The 13,262-nt window shown below is 43.3% G+C and overlaps 1 protein-coding gene across 2 annotated transcripts in view; it reads left to right on the top strand.

The window, feature by feature from the left end:
* LOC123484307 (guanylate cyclase soluble subunit alpha-2-like) overlaps window positions 1-13,262 on the top strand; it is a 49,585-nt gene that overhangs the window by 33,710 nt on the left and 2,613 nt on the right. For both annotated transcript variants that reach the window (XM_045214504.1, XM_045214500.1), the window contains exons 7-8: window positions 100-243; window positions 12,502-12,656. In XM_045214504.1, the coding sequence (XP_045070439.1) occupies window positions 100-243; window positions 12,502-12,656 (299 nt within the window). The remainder of the gene's footprint in view (window positions 1-99; window positions 244-12,501; window positions 12,657-13,262) is intronic.

Here is a 13,262-nt window from a genome sequence, read left to right as displayed (position 1 = left end):
ATTTTTTATTATGAAAATATTTAAATGTGATGAAAATATGGAACTCAAATCAAATTAAATGCTCATGGCTTCATGTACTCTCCTCCAATCCCCATATAGATTGAGACTATAGGCGACGCCTACTGTGTTGCGGGCGGGCTCCACCGGAAGATTGACAGCCATTCCAAGCCAATCGCACTCATGGCCCTGAAGATGATGGAGCTGTCAGAGGAGGTGTTAACGCCGGACGGCAAATCCATCAAGGTGAGCCTTCGCTTGGGGGGGCACCTTCTCCTTCACTCTCTTTTTCTCTCTCCCTTTTCACTCCCTCCCCCTCTCTCTCTTTCTTTCTCTCTCTCTCTTTCTCTCTCTTTCTCTCTCTCCCTCCCTTTATTTCTCTCTCTTTTCACCCTCTCCTCCTACTCTGTCTGTCTCTCTTCTCATTCAAATGTAAATGTAGTTTACACCTAGAATTTAAGGCATCTATAAGCTGATCATTGCAGTGCTGTGTTGTGCAATTGTGTTGTGCTAGCTGTTTTGTGCCACAGACAGAAGGGGTAACACAGACACGTCACAGGGGCTATAAAGCTGAAGCATCCGTTTAGAACGTTTTCTCACCACCAACCATGGTAGTGAGAGGAATTCCAGTAGTGGGAGAGGCTGTGTTGTGCTAGCAGACTTGTGTTGTGTTAGCTGCTTCTCTCCCATTGGCTGACAGTCCCAGATGTGCTTGTGTTGATATAATCCTCAGTGTCATGGCCCATTGGGAAGGAAGTGCTTACCCAGCTGTAGATGCTGACAATGGAGCCGCTTTCATCATCCCCTTTATTGATGACTGATGAGATGAAACGTGTCTTCACAAGGAAGAGAGCACACACACCACACATGCACACATACACACACTGACGGACACTACAATGTGTTTGTGTTTTTTTGTTGAGTGTGTGTACAATAAATGTGTGTGTGGATGTCCGTGTGCATATGTATGCTTGCAGTGTGTGATCACAGCATGTATGTGTGTAATTGACTTATTGCGAACACACTGGTCACCACGGTGATGGATAGAACATGGGAATGCATAGTGTGCAGTTACCATGGTGATGGGAGAATTGTGGCATGGCAGCAGGGGCTGTTTTTGGCTAATTAATGACAGTTGTTTCTGTTAAGCTGTTGTTTCATGTCTTACAGGAAATACTTGAGCGTTGTGTTGGGCTGTGTTGTGTTAGGTCAGAGAGAAAGTCACATTCTGGCAGAGGTCTGTCTTTCTCCCATCTCCACAGGTAGAGAGGGCCTTTTCTCTTACATCCATCTGCCTATGTCAGTTGGCCATTAACACTGTCACAGAGTACATTGTGTTTGTGTGTGATCATCTGTCTGTGAATGTATGTGTGTGTGTGTGTGTGTGTGTGTGTGTGTGTGTGTGTGTTGGCTCAGAGCTCCAGGTTGTTTTTAGCATGCTTCCACCTAGACTTCCTACCTATGGCATCCAGCAATAAAAATAACCAACGTCACACAACCTCTGTCTCTGTCTCTCTCCGTTGGCATGACAACAAGGGTGCTAGGGATCACATGTACAGTCACGACCGAAATTACCCTTGATAGAAATGAGTAAAAAAGACTGTATAAAATACATAATACAAATACTGAGCATGGGAAAATTATATTATTTTATACTAATACAGTTACTGAGAGAAAAATGGGGTGTCAATAATTTTAACCCTATCTTTTTGAGAGAAAAAAAATATTACTTACAATTTTTTTCTGAGCAATTGTTTTAGTATAAAATAATATAATTTAGCAATTTTGAGCATAGAATATAGCTCAGTATTTGTATTATTTATTTTATACTGTCTTTATTGCTCATCTTTATCAAGGGTGCCAATAATTTGGTCGTGACTGTATGTATTTGTATTTGTATTTATTATGGATCCCCATTAGCTGCTGCTATGTGGTGAGGTGGATATATCTTGGCTCAAACCAGGCTCCTGTAGAAGAGCTCTGCTCTGCTGGCCGTCTAGAAGGAACCTAGCTCTGTTTAAAGTAAAATGCTGACTACCCCCCAAAAAAAGAAAACACCCGTGTCGACTACACCGGGCACGCGCGTGCGTCCGCGTGCACATGTGGATTTTGTCCATCCACACCAGACACGATCAGGACAAGCAGGTTGAAATATCAAAATGAACTCTGAACCAACTATATTTATTTTGGGACAATTTCGAAACACACAAACATTCATGGACATTTAGCTAGCTTGCTGTTGCTAGCTAATTTGTCAATATTTTACCTGACATGTACAAGGTCCTTTTCTTTGCTGGATCTTTGTAGAATATCAACCAATTTTTAGTCACACAAAATTGTGTGTTCTCTTCTCCGATAAGAGGGGAAGCCTAGTTAGTTTCTAGTAATCTCTCCTAGTTCAGTCTTCTTCTTCTATGAATTTTGGCAACCAACCTTAAGGTGCATTACTGCAACCAACTGGAATGGAGGGTGGACCTCATTTATCTTTCAATCACCCACGTGGGTATATGCTCCTAAAAACCAGGCAGGACTTGCAGCGCGTCAAGCGTCACAAATAGAACCAAGTTCTATTTTAGCGCCTGGCTACGCAGACACTCGTTGACGCGCACGAGCAGTTTGGATGGAATTATAGAATAACATGTATGTGTACATTTATTTAGCAACACTCGCACACGCAACGCGGCCGGTATGATCAGCATCTGTCTGTCTGTCTATAGAGCTGCATGATTAACTCTCTATTCATTCTAACTCTGAAGCCCTGCGAAGAAGTCAGAGAGAGAGAGAGAGAGAGGGTCCTTTAGTCCTTAAAAACGGCAACTACACAATTGTAATGTTATGTGTGTGCATGCGTGTGGCCATGCATGTGTATGCCTGTATCAGTCTGTGCGCGTGCGTACGTGTGTGTGTGCGCGTGCGTGCATGTGTCTGGTGTGTGTGCACGTGAGTGCATGTTTGTGGCCTATAGTTGTGATTAATTCACCAGCCATTTATTTTTCCAGAAATAGACTGGCATAGCTATGCCCTGTTCTCTGTATCGTCCTCTCTCTCTCTCTCTCTCTCTCTCTCTCTCTCATTCTTTGTTCCCGCGCCCATAGAGGAGAGGAAAAGAGGAGAGATGCTCTGCTCGTTCAAACTACTTCAGCCGGATAAACGCTCTTCAGTCAGCGTGCTCACAACAAGCCAATACCACTGTGTTATGTAAACTAGTCTATGAGGGGGGGTATTGACCCATATTACTGTTTTACAATCACATATTCCAGATCACAGAACATCCTAGAGAACATTGTTCCATGTACCTCACAACTGTCGGTTGGGATTGGCTGTTTCAGAGCTGCAGTGTGTTTTGATTGGTTTGTTCCGACTCTGTGCTGACTCACAGAAGAGTGAGAGATAGAGCAGAAGGGGATAAAGTTGGAGAGGGGAGAGGGGACAGAGAAAGAGAGAGGAAATGTATGATCATATTAGAGACACATATTTCCCTCAGATTACACAGATCCACAAAGAATTTGAAAAAAAATCCAATTTTGATAAACTCCCATATCTATTGGGTGAAATACCACAGTGTGCAATCACAGCAGCAAGATGTGTGACCTGTTGCCACAAGAAAAGGGCAACTAGTGAAGAACAAACACCATTTTAAATACAACCCATATTTCTGTTTATTTATTTTCCATTTTGTACTTTAACTATTTACACATTGTTACAACACTGTATATAGACACTATGACATTTGAAATGTCTCTATTCCTTTGGAACGTTTGTGAGTGTAATGTTTACTGTTTATTGTTTATTGTTTATTTCACTTTTGTTTATTATTTATTCCACTTGCTTTGGCAATGTAAACATATGTTTCCCATGCCAATAAAGCCATTTGAATTTAATTGAAATTGAGAGGGGAGAGAGAGGAGAGGGGGTACAGAGAAAGAGAAAGAGAGGGGAGAGAGAAAGAGAGAGGGGAGAGAGGGGACAGAGAGAGGGGAGAGGGGGGACAGAAAGAGAAAGGGGGACAGAGAAAGAGAGAGGAGGGACAGAGAAAGAGAGAGGGGAGAGTCGGACAGAGAAAGAGAGAGTAGAGAGGGGGTCAATTTGTAGAGAGAAAGATTAAAATACCACACCTTAACTTGTCTCTATCTCCTCTCTCCTCACTCTTTCCTCATAACATCTGGCAATCTGTCCATCTCTATGGCAGTCTGATCAGAATAGCACACCTTTCGCTCACTCTCTCCCTGCTCTCTCTTCCTCCCCGTCACTCACTCACTCTCTCTCTCTCTCTCTCTCTCTCTCTCTCTCTCTCTCTCTCTCTCTCTCTCTCTCTCTCTCTCTCAAATTCAATTCAATTCAAAGGGCTTTATTGTAATGGGAAGCATATGTTTACATTGCTAAAGGAAATGGAATAGACAATAAACATAAGGGAAATAAACAAGGGAAACATTAGTAAACATTACACTCACAAAAGTTCTAAAAGAATATAGACGGAAATGTTACATTATTGGCTATGTAAAGTGTTGTAACAATGTGCAAATAGTTGGAAGTGTGAAAGGGAAAATAAATAAACAGATAAATATAGGTTGTATTTACAATGTTGTTTGTGCTCCACTGGTTGCCCTTTTTAATGGCAAAGGGCCACAAATCTTGCTGCTGTGATTGCACACTGCAGTATTTTGCCAAACAGATATGTGAGTTTATCAATGTTTGATTTGTTTTCAAATTCTTTGTGGGTGTGATCTGTGGGAAATATGTGTATCTAATGTGGTCATACATTTGGCAGGAGGTTAGGAAGTGTAGCTCAGTTTCCACCTCATTTTGTGGGCAGTGGGCACATAGCCTGTCTTCTCTTGAGAGCCAGGTCTGCCTATCGTGGCCTCTCTCAATAGGAAGGCTATGCTCACTGAGTCTGTACATATTCAAGGATTTTCTTAGTTTGGGGTCAGTCACAGTGGTCAGGTATTCTGCCACTGTGTACTCTGTTTAGGGCCAGATAGCTTTACAATTGTATCTGTTTTTTGGTTGATTATTTCCAGTGTGTCAAATAGTTATCTTTTTGCTTTCTCATAATTTGGTTGGGTCTAAATGTGTTTCTGTCCTGGGGCTCTGTGGGGTCTTTTTGTATTTGTGAACAGGGCCCCAGAACCAGCTGGCTGAGGGGACTCTTCTCTAGGTTCATCTCTCTGTAGGTCAGGGCTTTGTGGTGGAATGTGTGGGCATCGCTTCCTTTTTAGGTGGTTTAACAGCTCTTTTCTGGATTTTGATAACTAGCGGGTATAGTCCTGATTCTGCTCTGCATGCATTGTTTGGGTTTTTGCGTTTTATTCAAAGTATATGCATGCAGAGTCTCAATTGGGTGTTTGTCCCATTTTGTGAATTCTTGGTTGGCGAGTGGACCCCAGACCTCACAACCATAGAGGGCAATGGGTTCGATAACTGATTGAAGTATTTTTAGCCAGATCCTAATTGGGATGTTGAGTTTTATGTTCCTTTTGATGGCATAGAAGGCCCTTCTTGCCTTGTCTCTCAGATCATTCACAGCCTTATGGAAGTTACCTGTGGTGTTGATGTTTAGGCTGAGATAGGTATAGTTATTTGTGTGCTCTAGGGTTGTCTTGGCTACTGGACCTTTTTTGGAACACCATTATTTTTGTCTTACTGAGATTCACTGTCAGGGCCCAATTCTGACAGAATCTGTGCAGAAGATCTAGGTGCTGCTGTCGGCCCTCCTTGGTTGGGACAGAAGCACCAGATCACCAGTAGACAGTAGACATTTGATATCTGAGTCCAGTAGGGTTAGGCCGGGTGCTGCGGACTGTTCTAGTTCCCTTGCCAATTCATTGATATATACAGTACCAGTCAAAGGTTTGGACACACCTACTCATTCAAGGCTTTTCTTTATGTTTACTATTTTCTGCATTGTAGAATAATAGTGAAGACATCAAAACTATGAAATAACACATATGGAATCATGTAGTAACCCCAGAGAGTGTTAAACTAATCTAAATATATTTTATATTTGAGATTCTTCAAAGTAGCCACCCTTTGCCTTGATGACAGCTTTGCACACTCTTGGCATTCTCTCAACCAGCTTCATGAGGAATGCTTTTCCAACAGTCTTGAAGGAGTTCCCACATATGCTGAGCACTTGATGGCTGCTTTTCCTTTACTCTGCGGTCCAACTCATCCCAAACCATCTCAATTGGGTTGAGGTCAGGTGATTGTGGAGGCCAGGTCATCTGATGCAGCATTCCATCACTCTCCTTGGTCAAATAGCCCTTACACAGCCTACAGGTGTGTTTTGGGTCATTGTCCTGTTGAAAAACAAATGATAGTCCCACTAAGCACAAACCAGATGGGATGGCGTATTGCTGCAGAATGCTGTGGTAGCCATGCTGGTTAAGTGTGCCTTGAATTCTAAATAAATCACAGACAGTGTCACCAGCAAAGCACCCCCACACCATCACACCTCCTCCTCCATGCTTTACGGTGGGAACCACACATGCAGAGATAATCTGTTCACGTATTCTGCGTCTCACAAAGACATTGTGGTTGGAACCAAATATCTCCAATTTGGACTCATCAGACTAAAGGACCGATTTCCACCGGTCTAATGTCCATTGCTTGTGTTTCTTGGCCCAAGCAAGTCTCTTCTTCTTATTGGTGTCCTTTAGTAGTGGTTTCTTTGCAGCAATTCGACCATGAAGGCCTGATTCACGCAGTCTCCTCTGAACAGTTGATGTTGAGATGTGTCTGTTACTTGAACTCTGTGAAGCATTTATTTGGGCTGCAATCTGAGGTGCAGATAAATGCCGATTTCTGAGGCTGGTAACTCTAATGAACTTATCCTCTGCAGCAGAGGTAACTCTGGGTCTTCCTTTCCTGTGGCGGTCCTCATGACAGCCAGTTTCATCATAGCGCTTGATGGTTTTTGCGACTGCACTTGAAGAAACTTTCAAAGTTCTTGAAATGTTCCATATTGACTGACCTTCATGTCTTAAAGTAATGATGGACTGTCATGTATCTTGCTTATTTGAGCTGTTCTTGCCATAATATGGACTTGGTCTTTTACCAAATAGGGCTATGTTCTGTATACCAACCCTACCTTGTCACAACACAACTGATTGGCTCAAACGCATTAAGAAGGAAATAAATTCCACAAATTAACTTTTAACAAGGCACACCTGTTAATTGAAATGCATTCCAGGTGACTACCTCATGAAGCTGGTTGAGAGAATGCCAAGGGTGTGCAAAGCTGTCATCAAGGCAAAGGGTGGCTACTTTGAAGAATCTCAAATATAAAATATATTTTGATTTCTTTAACACTTTCTTGGTTTCTACATGAATCCATATGTGTTATTTCATAGTTTTGATGTCTTCACTATTATTCTACAATGTAGAAAATAGTAAAAATAAAGAAAAACCCTGGAATGAGTAGGTGTGTCCAAACTTGACTGGTACTGTATGTTGAAGAGGGTGGGACTTAAGCTGCATCCCTGTCTCACCCCACGGCCCTGAGGAAAGAAATATGTGTGTTTATAGACAATTTTAACTGCACATTTGTTGTTTGTGTACATTGATTTTGTAATGTCATATGCTTTCCCCCAACACCGCTTTCCATCAATTTGTATAGCAGACCTTCATGCCAAATTGAGTCAAAAGCTTTTTTTAAATCAACAACGTATGAGAAGACTTTGCTTTTGTTTTGTTTTGTTTGTTTGTCAATAAGGGTGTGCGGGGTGTACACATGGTCTTTCGTATGGTATTTTGTTATTGACATTTGCTCAGGACATTGTTTTCATTGAGGAAATGTTGGAGTCTGCTGAGGACATTGTTTTCATTGAGGAAATGTTGGAGCCTGCTGTTGATGATACTGCAGAGGATTTTTCCTAGATTGCTGCTGAAGCATATTCCACTGTAATTATTGGGGTCAAATTTGTCTCCACTCATGCTGTTCCTTCTTTTTTCTTAGTGTATTTTTGTACTGTTTTAGTGTTTCACCATAGTGAAGGTGTAAGCTAAGGTATTCTGGTTCTCTGTGCTTTTGGTTGGATAGGTTTCTCACTTTCTTTCTTACATTCTTCATCAAACCATTTCTCATTGTTAGTTGTCTTAGGTTTTCTGCCTGAATTAAAATGTGATATGTTAGCTGATATATTGTTCATGCTTCCTGCTCCTAAGTTTACACCTTCACTATTGCAGGAAAACATTTTGTCCAGGAAGTTGTCTAGGAGGGATTGGATTTGTTGTTGCCCAATAGTTTTTTGGTAGGTTTCTACATTACCCTCCTTCCATCTATAGCATTTCTTAATATTATGCAGTTTGTTCGGCTTCGATGCCTCATGGTTGATTCTTGCGCCATTCAAGTAGATTGTGATTTTGCTGTAATCTGATAGGGCTGTCAGTGGGCTGACTGTGAACGCTCTGAGAGACTCTGGGTTGAGGTCGGTGATAAAGTAGTCTACAGTACTACTGCCAAGAGATGAGCTATAGGTGTACCTACCGTAGGAGTCCCCTCGAAGCCTACCATTGACTATGTACAGACCTAGAGTGCGACATAGCTGCCGGAGTTGTGACCCGTTTTTGTTGGTTATGTTGTTGTAGTTGTGTCTAGGATGGCAAATGGGGAAAGGATTGCTGTCACCTCCAGGTAGGTGTTTGTCCCCCTGTGTGCTGAGAGTGTCAGGTTCTTGTCCAGTTCTGGCATTTAGGTCACCACAGACTAGTAAATGTCCCTGGGCCTAGAAATGATTGATCTACCCCTCTAGGAAGGAGAAGCTGTCTTCATTAAAGTATGGGGAATCTAGTGGGGGGATATACAGTGGGGAGAACAAGTATTTGATACACTGCCGATTTTGCAGGTTTTCCTACTTACAAAGCATGTAGAGTGCTGTAATTTTTATCATAGGTACACTTCAACTGTGAGAGACGGAATCTAAAACAAAAATCCAGAAAATCACATTGTATGATTTTTAAGTAATTAATTTGCATTTCATTGCATGACATAAGTATTTGATACATCAGAAAAGCAGAACTTAATATTTGGTACAGAAACCTTTGTTTGCAATTACAGAGATCATACGTTTCCTGTAGGTCTTGACCAGGTTTGCACACACTGCAGCAGGGATTTTGGCCCACTCCTCCATACAGACCTTCTCCAGATCCTTCAGGTTTCGGGGCTGTCGCTGGGCAAAACGGACTTTCAGCTCCCTCCAAAGATTTTCTATTGGGTTCAGGTCTGGAGACTGGCTAGGCCACTCTAGGACCTTGAGATGCTTCTTACGGCGCCACTCCTTAGTTGCCCTGGCTGTGTTTCGGGTCGTTGTCATACTGGAAGACCCAGCCACGACCCATCTTCAATGCTCTTACTGAGGGAAGGAGGTTGTTGGCCAAGATCTCGCGATACATGGCCCCATCCATCCTCCCCTCAATACGGTGCAGTCGTCTTGTCCCCTTTGCAGAAAAGCATCCCCAAAGAATGATGTTTCCATCTCCATGCTTCACGTTTGGGATGGTGTTCTTGGAGTTGTACTCATCCTTGTTCTTCCTCCAAACACGGCGAGTGGAGTTTAGACCAAAAAGCTCTATTTTTGTCTCATCAGACCACATGACCTTCTCCCATTCCTCCTCTGGATCATCCAGATGGTCATTGGCAAACTTCAGACGGGCCTGGACATGCGCTGGCTTGAGCAGGGGGACCTTGCGTGCGCTGCAGGATTTTAATCCATGACGGCGTAGTGTGTTACTAATGGTTTTCTTTGAGACTGTGGTCCCAGCTCTCTTCAGGTCATTGACCAGGTCCTGCCGTGTAGTTCTGGGCTGATCCCTCACCTTCCTCATGATAATTGATGCCCCACGAGGTGAGATCTTGCATGGAGCCCCAGACCGAGGATGATTGACCATCATCTTGAACTTCTTCCATTTTCTAATAATTGTGCCAACAGTTGTTGCCTTCTCACCAAGCTGCTTGCCTATTGTCCTGTAGCCCATCCCAGCCTTGTGCAGGTCTACAATTTTATCCCTGATGTCCTTACACAGCTCTCTGGTCTTGGCCATTGTGGAGAGGTTGGAGTCTGTTTGATTGAGGACAGGTGTCTTTTATACAGGTAACGAGTTCAAACAGGTGCAGTTAATACAGGTAATGAGTGGAGAACAGGAGGGCTTCTTAATGAAAAACTAACAGGTCTGTGAGAGCCGGAATTCTTACTGGTTGGTAGGTGATCAAATACTTATATCATGCAATAAAATGCAAATTAATTACTTAAAAATCATACAATGTGATTATCTGGATTTTTGTTTTAGATTCCGCCTCTCACAGTTGAAGTGTACCTATGATAAAAATTACAGACCTCTACATGCGTTATAAGTAGGAAATCCTGCAAAATCGGCAGTGTATCAAATACTTGTTCTCCCCACTGTATGTAGCACACAGGAGGACATTTTTCTCTGTTGAGATAATTTCCTTAAACATTTCTAGCCAAATGTAAAATGTTCCTGTTTTGATTAATTTAAAAGAGTGAGTTAGGTCTGCTCTATGCCAAATTAGCATACCCCCTGAGTCCCTTCCCTGTTTCACACCTGGTAGTTTGGTGGATGGGACTACCAGCTCTCTGTAACCTAGAGGGAAACCAGTGGGTCCATCTCCTCTATACCATGTTTCTTGTAGGATGACAATGTCTGTATTTCTAATTTCTTTGGTGAAGTCCAGGTTCCTGCTCTTTAGGCCAAAAGCAGATGACCTCAGGCCTTGGATATTCCAGGATGAGATAGTGAAGGCTTTGTGTTCCATAAAGTGTCCAATGTTGTTAGTTGTGTGGTTTGGCCTCAGACCAGTAAGTTTGAGCAGAACCTGCTGAGCATCTGATACATGCCATTGGCTTGGGCTAGTGTAAGAGTGGGGGTTGGGCCTGTTTGCCTGCTCACGGCCTGGGCGTATGTGTGACTTTCATGTTGAGGCCCTCTTTGCGGGAGTGGGGGACATGGGGTGGGCAGGAAGGCCATAGGTCTGATCTGAGGGGGCCTATATGGTGTGTGCATGGTTGTTTGGGGGGATATTGATTGGTTGGGGTGGGTGTGTGGATGTGGCTGGTGGTGCTGTGGTCTGGATGTAGGTCCTCTCGGTGTGGGTCCTCTAGGTGTAGGTCCGGGGGTGAGTCCCGCAGGTCTGGGAGAGTGGCTCGCTGGTCTGGGCGGGTTGTCCGTTGGTCAACGGTCCTCTGTAGCTCAATTGGTAGAGCATGGCGCTTGTAACGCCAGGGTAGTGGGTTCGATCCCCGGGACCACCCATACGTAAAAATGTATGCACGCATGACTGTAAGTCGCTTTGGATAAAAGCGTCTGCTAAATGGCATATTATATTATATTGTTATTATTATTATATTATTATTATATTATATTATAAATATTATTATTATCTGTTGCTCCTATGTGAGGTGTTGGGACTTTGGTTGAGGGCGATGTCCTTCAGGGTCCTGGCGAAGGTGGGCACTGCTGCCTTGTATAGGTGGACCTGGTCGTAAAGGCTGTTCAAGTCCAGGGTGGAGTGGTGGGCCAGGAAACATTTGGTTTTAAGGCACAGTCATGGGAAATACTTGCGTTTACCCGCTGTATGGTAGCAGGGTGGAAGTATTTTTGTGGTAGCAGGGTGGAGATAACCATTTGTGCGTTGGGGAAAGTAGAAGAAGCTTTTTCAATCACTCCCTTGAGTGCTGTGGCCACCCTTTCCTGCTATGCTCTCAGGTTGTTTGTGCCTGTGTGTATTATTATGTGGCTGGGTGACCCTAGTTGGTCCTCAGACAGAAGGTCTAGGACGCGCTGGGTGTTTGGACACCAGAGTTTAGACACTGTGTGTTTGGGAAAAAGTTTATTTTCTTGTATATATTTCCCATTTGAATCCATAAGGAGTACAATCTGTGGCTTGTGTGTGTCCTCAGTGGGTGTGGAGGGGTTGTCAGGAGGGCTATCGGGGGGGCTGACAGGGGGGGTGCTAGGAGGAGGCAGGGTCCCTGGGCTTGGGGTTCTTAATTTATCTGTCCTGCTGTGATGTCGAGGCTATGGTCTCTCTCTCTCTCTCTCTCTCTCATTGCCAAGGTTACCCACATTGGTGTGCTGGCATGCACTCAGTGGTGTTAGTAACCGTGGAGATGAGATACTGAAGTGGATCATTAGAGATTATGTTTGTGTTTTTTGTCAGACCTACAGTGGAGTGGGTTTGAAGTGGGATGATCACATTTGAATCACAGCTATAATAATATACTTATAAACTCCTTCCATGACATAGACTGACCAGGTGAATCCAGGTGAAAGCTAACTCAATATTAGGAAGGTGTTCTTAATGTTTGGTATACTCAGTGTATACGTCTGTTTTGTTATGTTAATAACTCCAACAGTGTGTTATAGCTTAGCCCTTTACTGAAACAGTTTCTACTGTCCCTCACTGGTCAGTGTTCAACTGACATATCTTTCTCTCTCTACTTCTCCCCCTACCCCCTACTCTCCCTCCCTCTCTCCGTCCTTCAGCTGCGTATAGGTATCCATACGGGCTCAGTGTTGGCGGGGGTGGTCGGGGTGAGGATGCCCAGGTACTGTCTGTTTGGCAACAATGTCACACTGGCTAGCAAGTTTGAGTCTGGGAGCCACCCTCGATGCATCAACGTCAGCCCAACCACATACCGGTGAGTACACCTGTGTGTGTGTGTGTATGTGTGTGTGTGTGCGTGTGTGTAAGGGAGTGGCAGAGGGAGAGAGAGTGAGAGAGGGATGCTCATTTTCAATACAAGTTTTTATTCTGTTATTTTCTCAACTGATACTGTTAGTAAACTTACGTTGCTAGATCTCTACGTCATTCTATGTCTTTAGAGCAATAACCTTAGGATCCGATCTGTCTGTCACCACTCTAGTCCCCAACCCCATTTCTCTCTCTCTCTCACACAAAAACACACATTGCGTTGGCTTGTTACAAGTAAGAAATGGACTGCTTCAATCGAATACCATTCTAACTATATTTGTCCTGGAAACTTGTTTTTGATGTCATTGATTTAGCTGTGAGGTTTAGTTAAAGCGATAAAGATAATAAATGAAACAAAATAATCAATCAATCAATCAGTCATCCAGCTTTCAAACAGCAGCATAATCAAACGTTCCGTCCCATGTTGGAGTTCTACACCAAAGAACTTCGTCATGTAAAATAACCTGTAAAAAGTGTGTGTGTGTGTGCGTGTACGGGTGTGTGTGTGCGAGCGAGCGAGAAGTAAGTGTAAGATAACCTGTGGATCTGTTAT

Source organism: Coregonus clupeaformis, chromosome 5, assembly GCF_020615455.1.
Source record: "Coregonus clupeaformis isolate EN_2021a chromosome 5, ASM2061545v1, whole genome shotgun sequence".
NCBI classification, from domain to species: Eukaryota; Metazoa; Chordata; class Actinopteri; order Salmoniformes; family Salmonidae; genus Coregonus; species Coregonus clupeaformis.
Note: the sequence above shows the minus strand (reverse complement) of the source record. Positions and strands in the feature narration are given on the sequence as shown.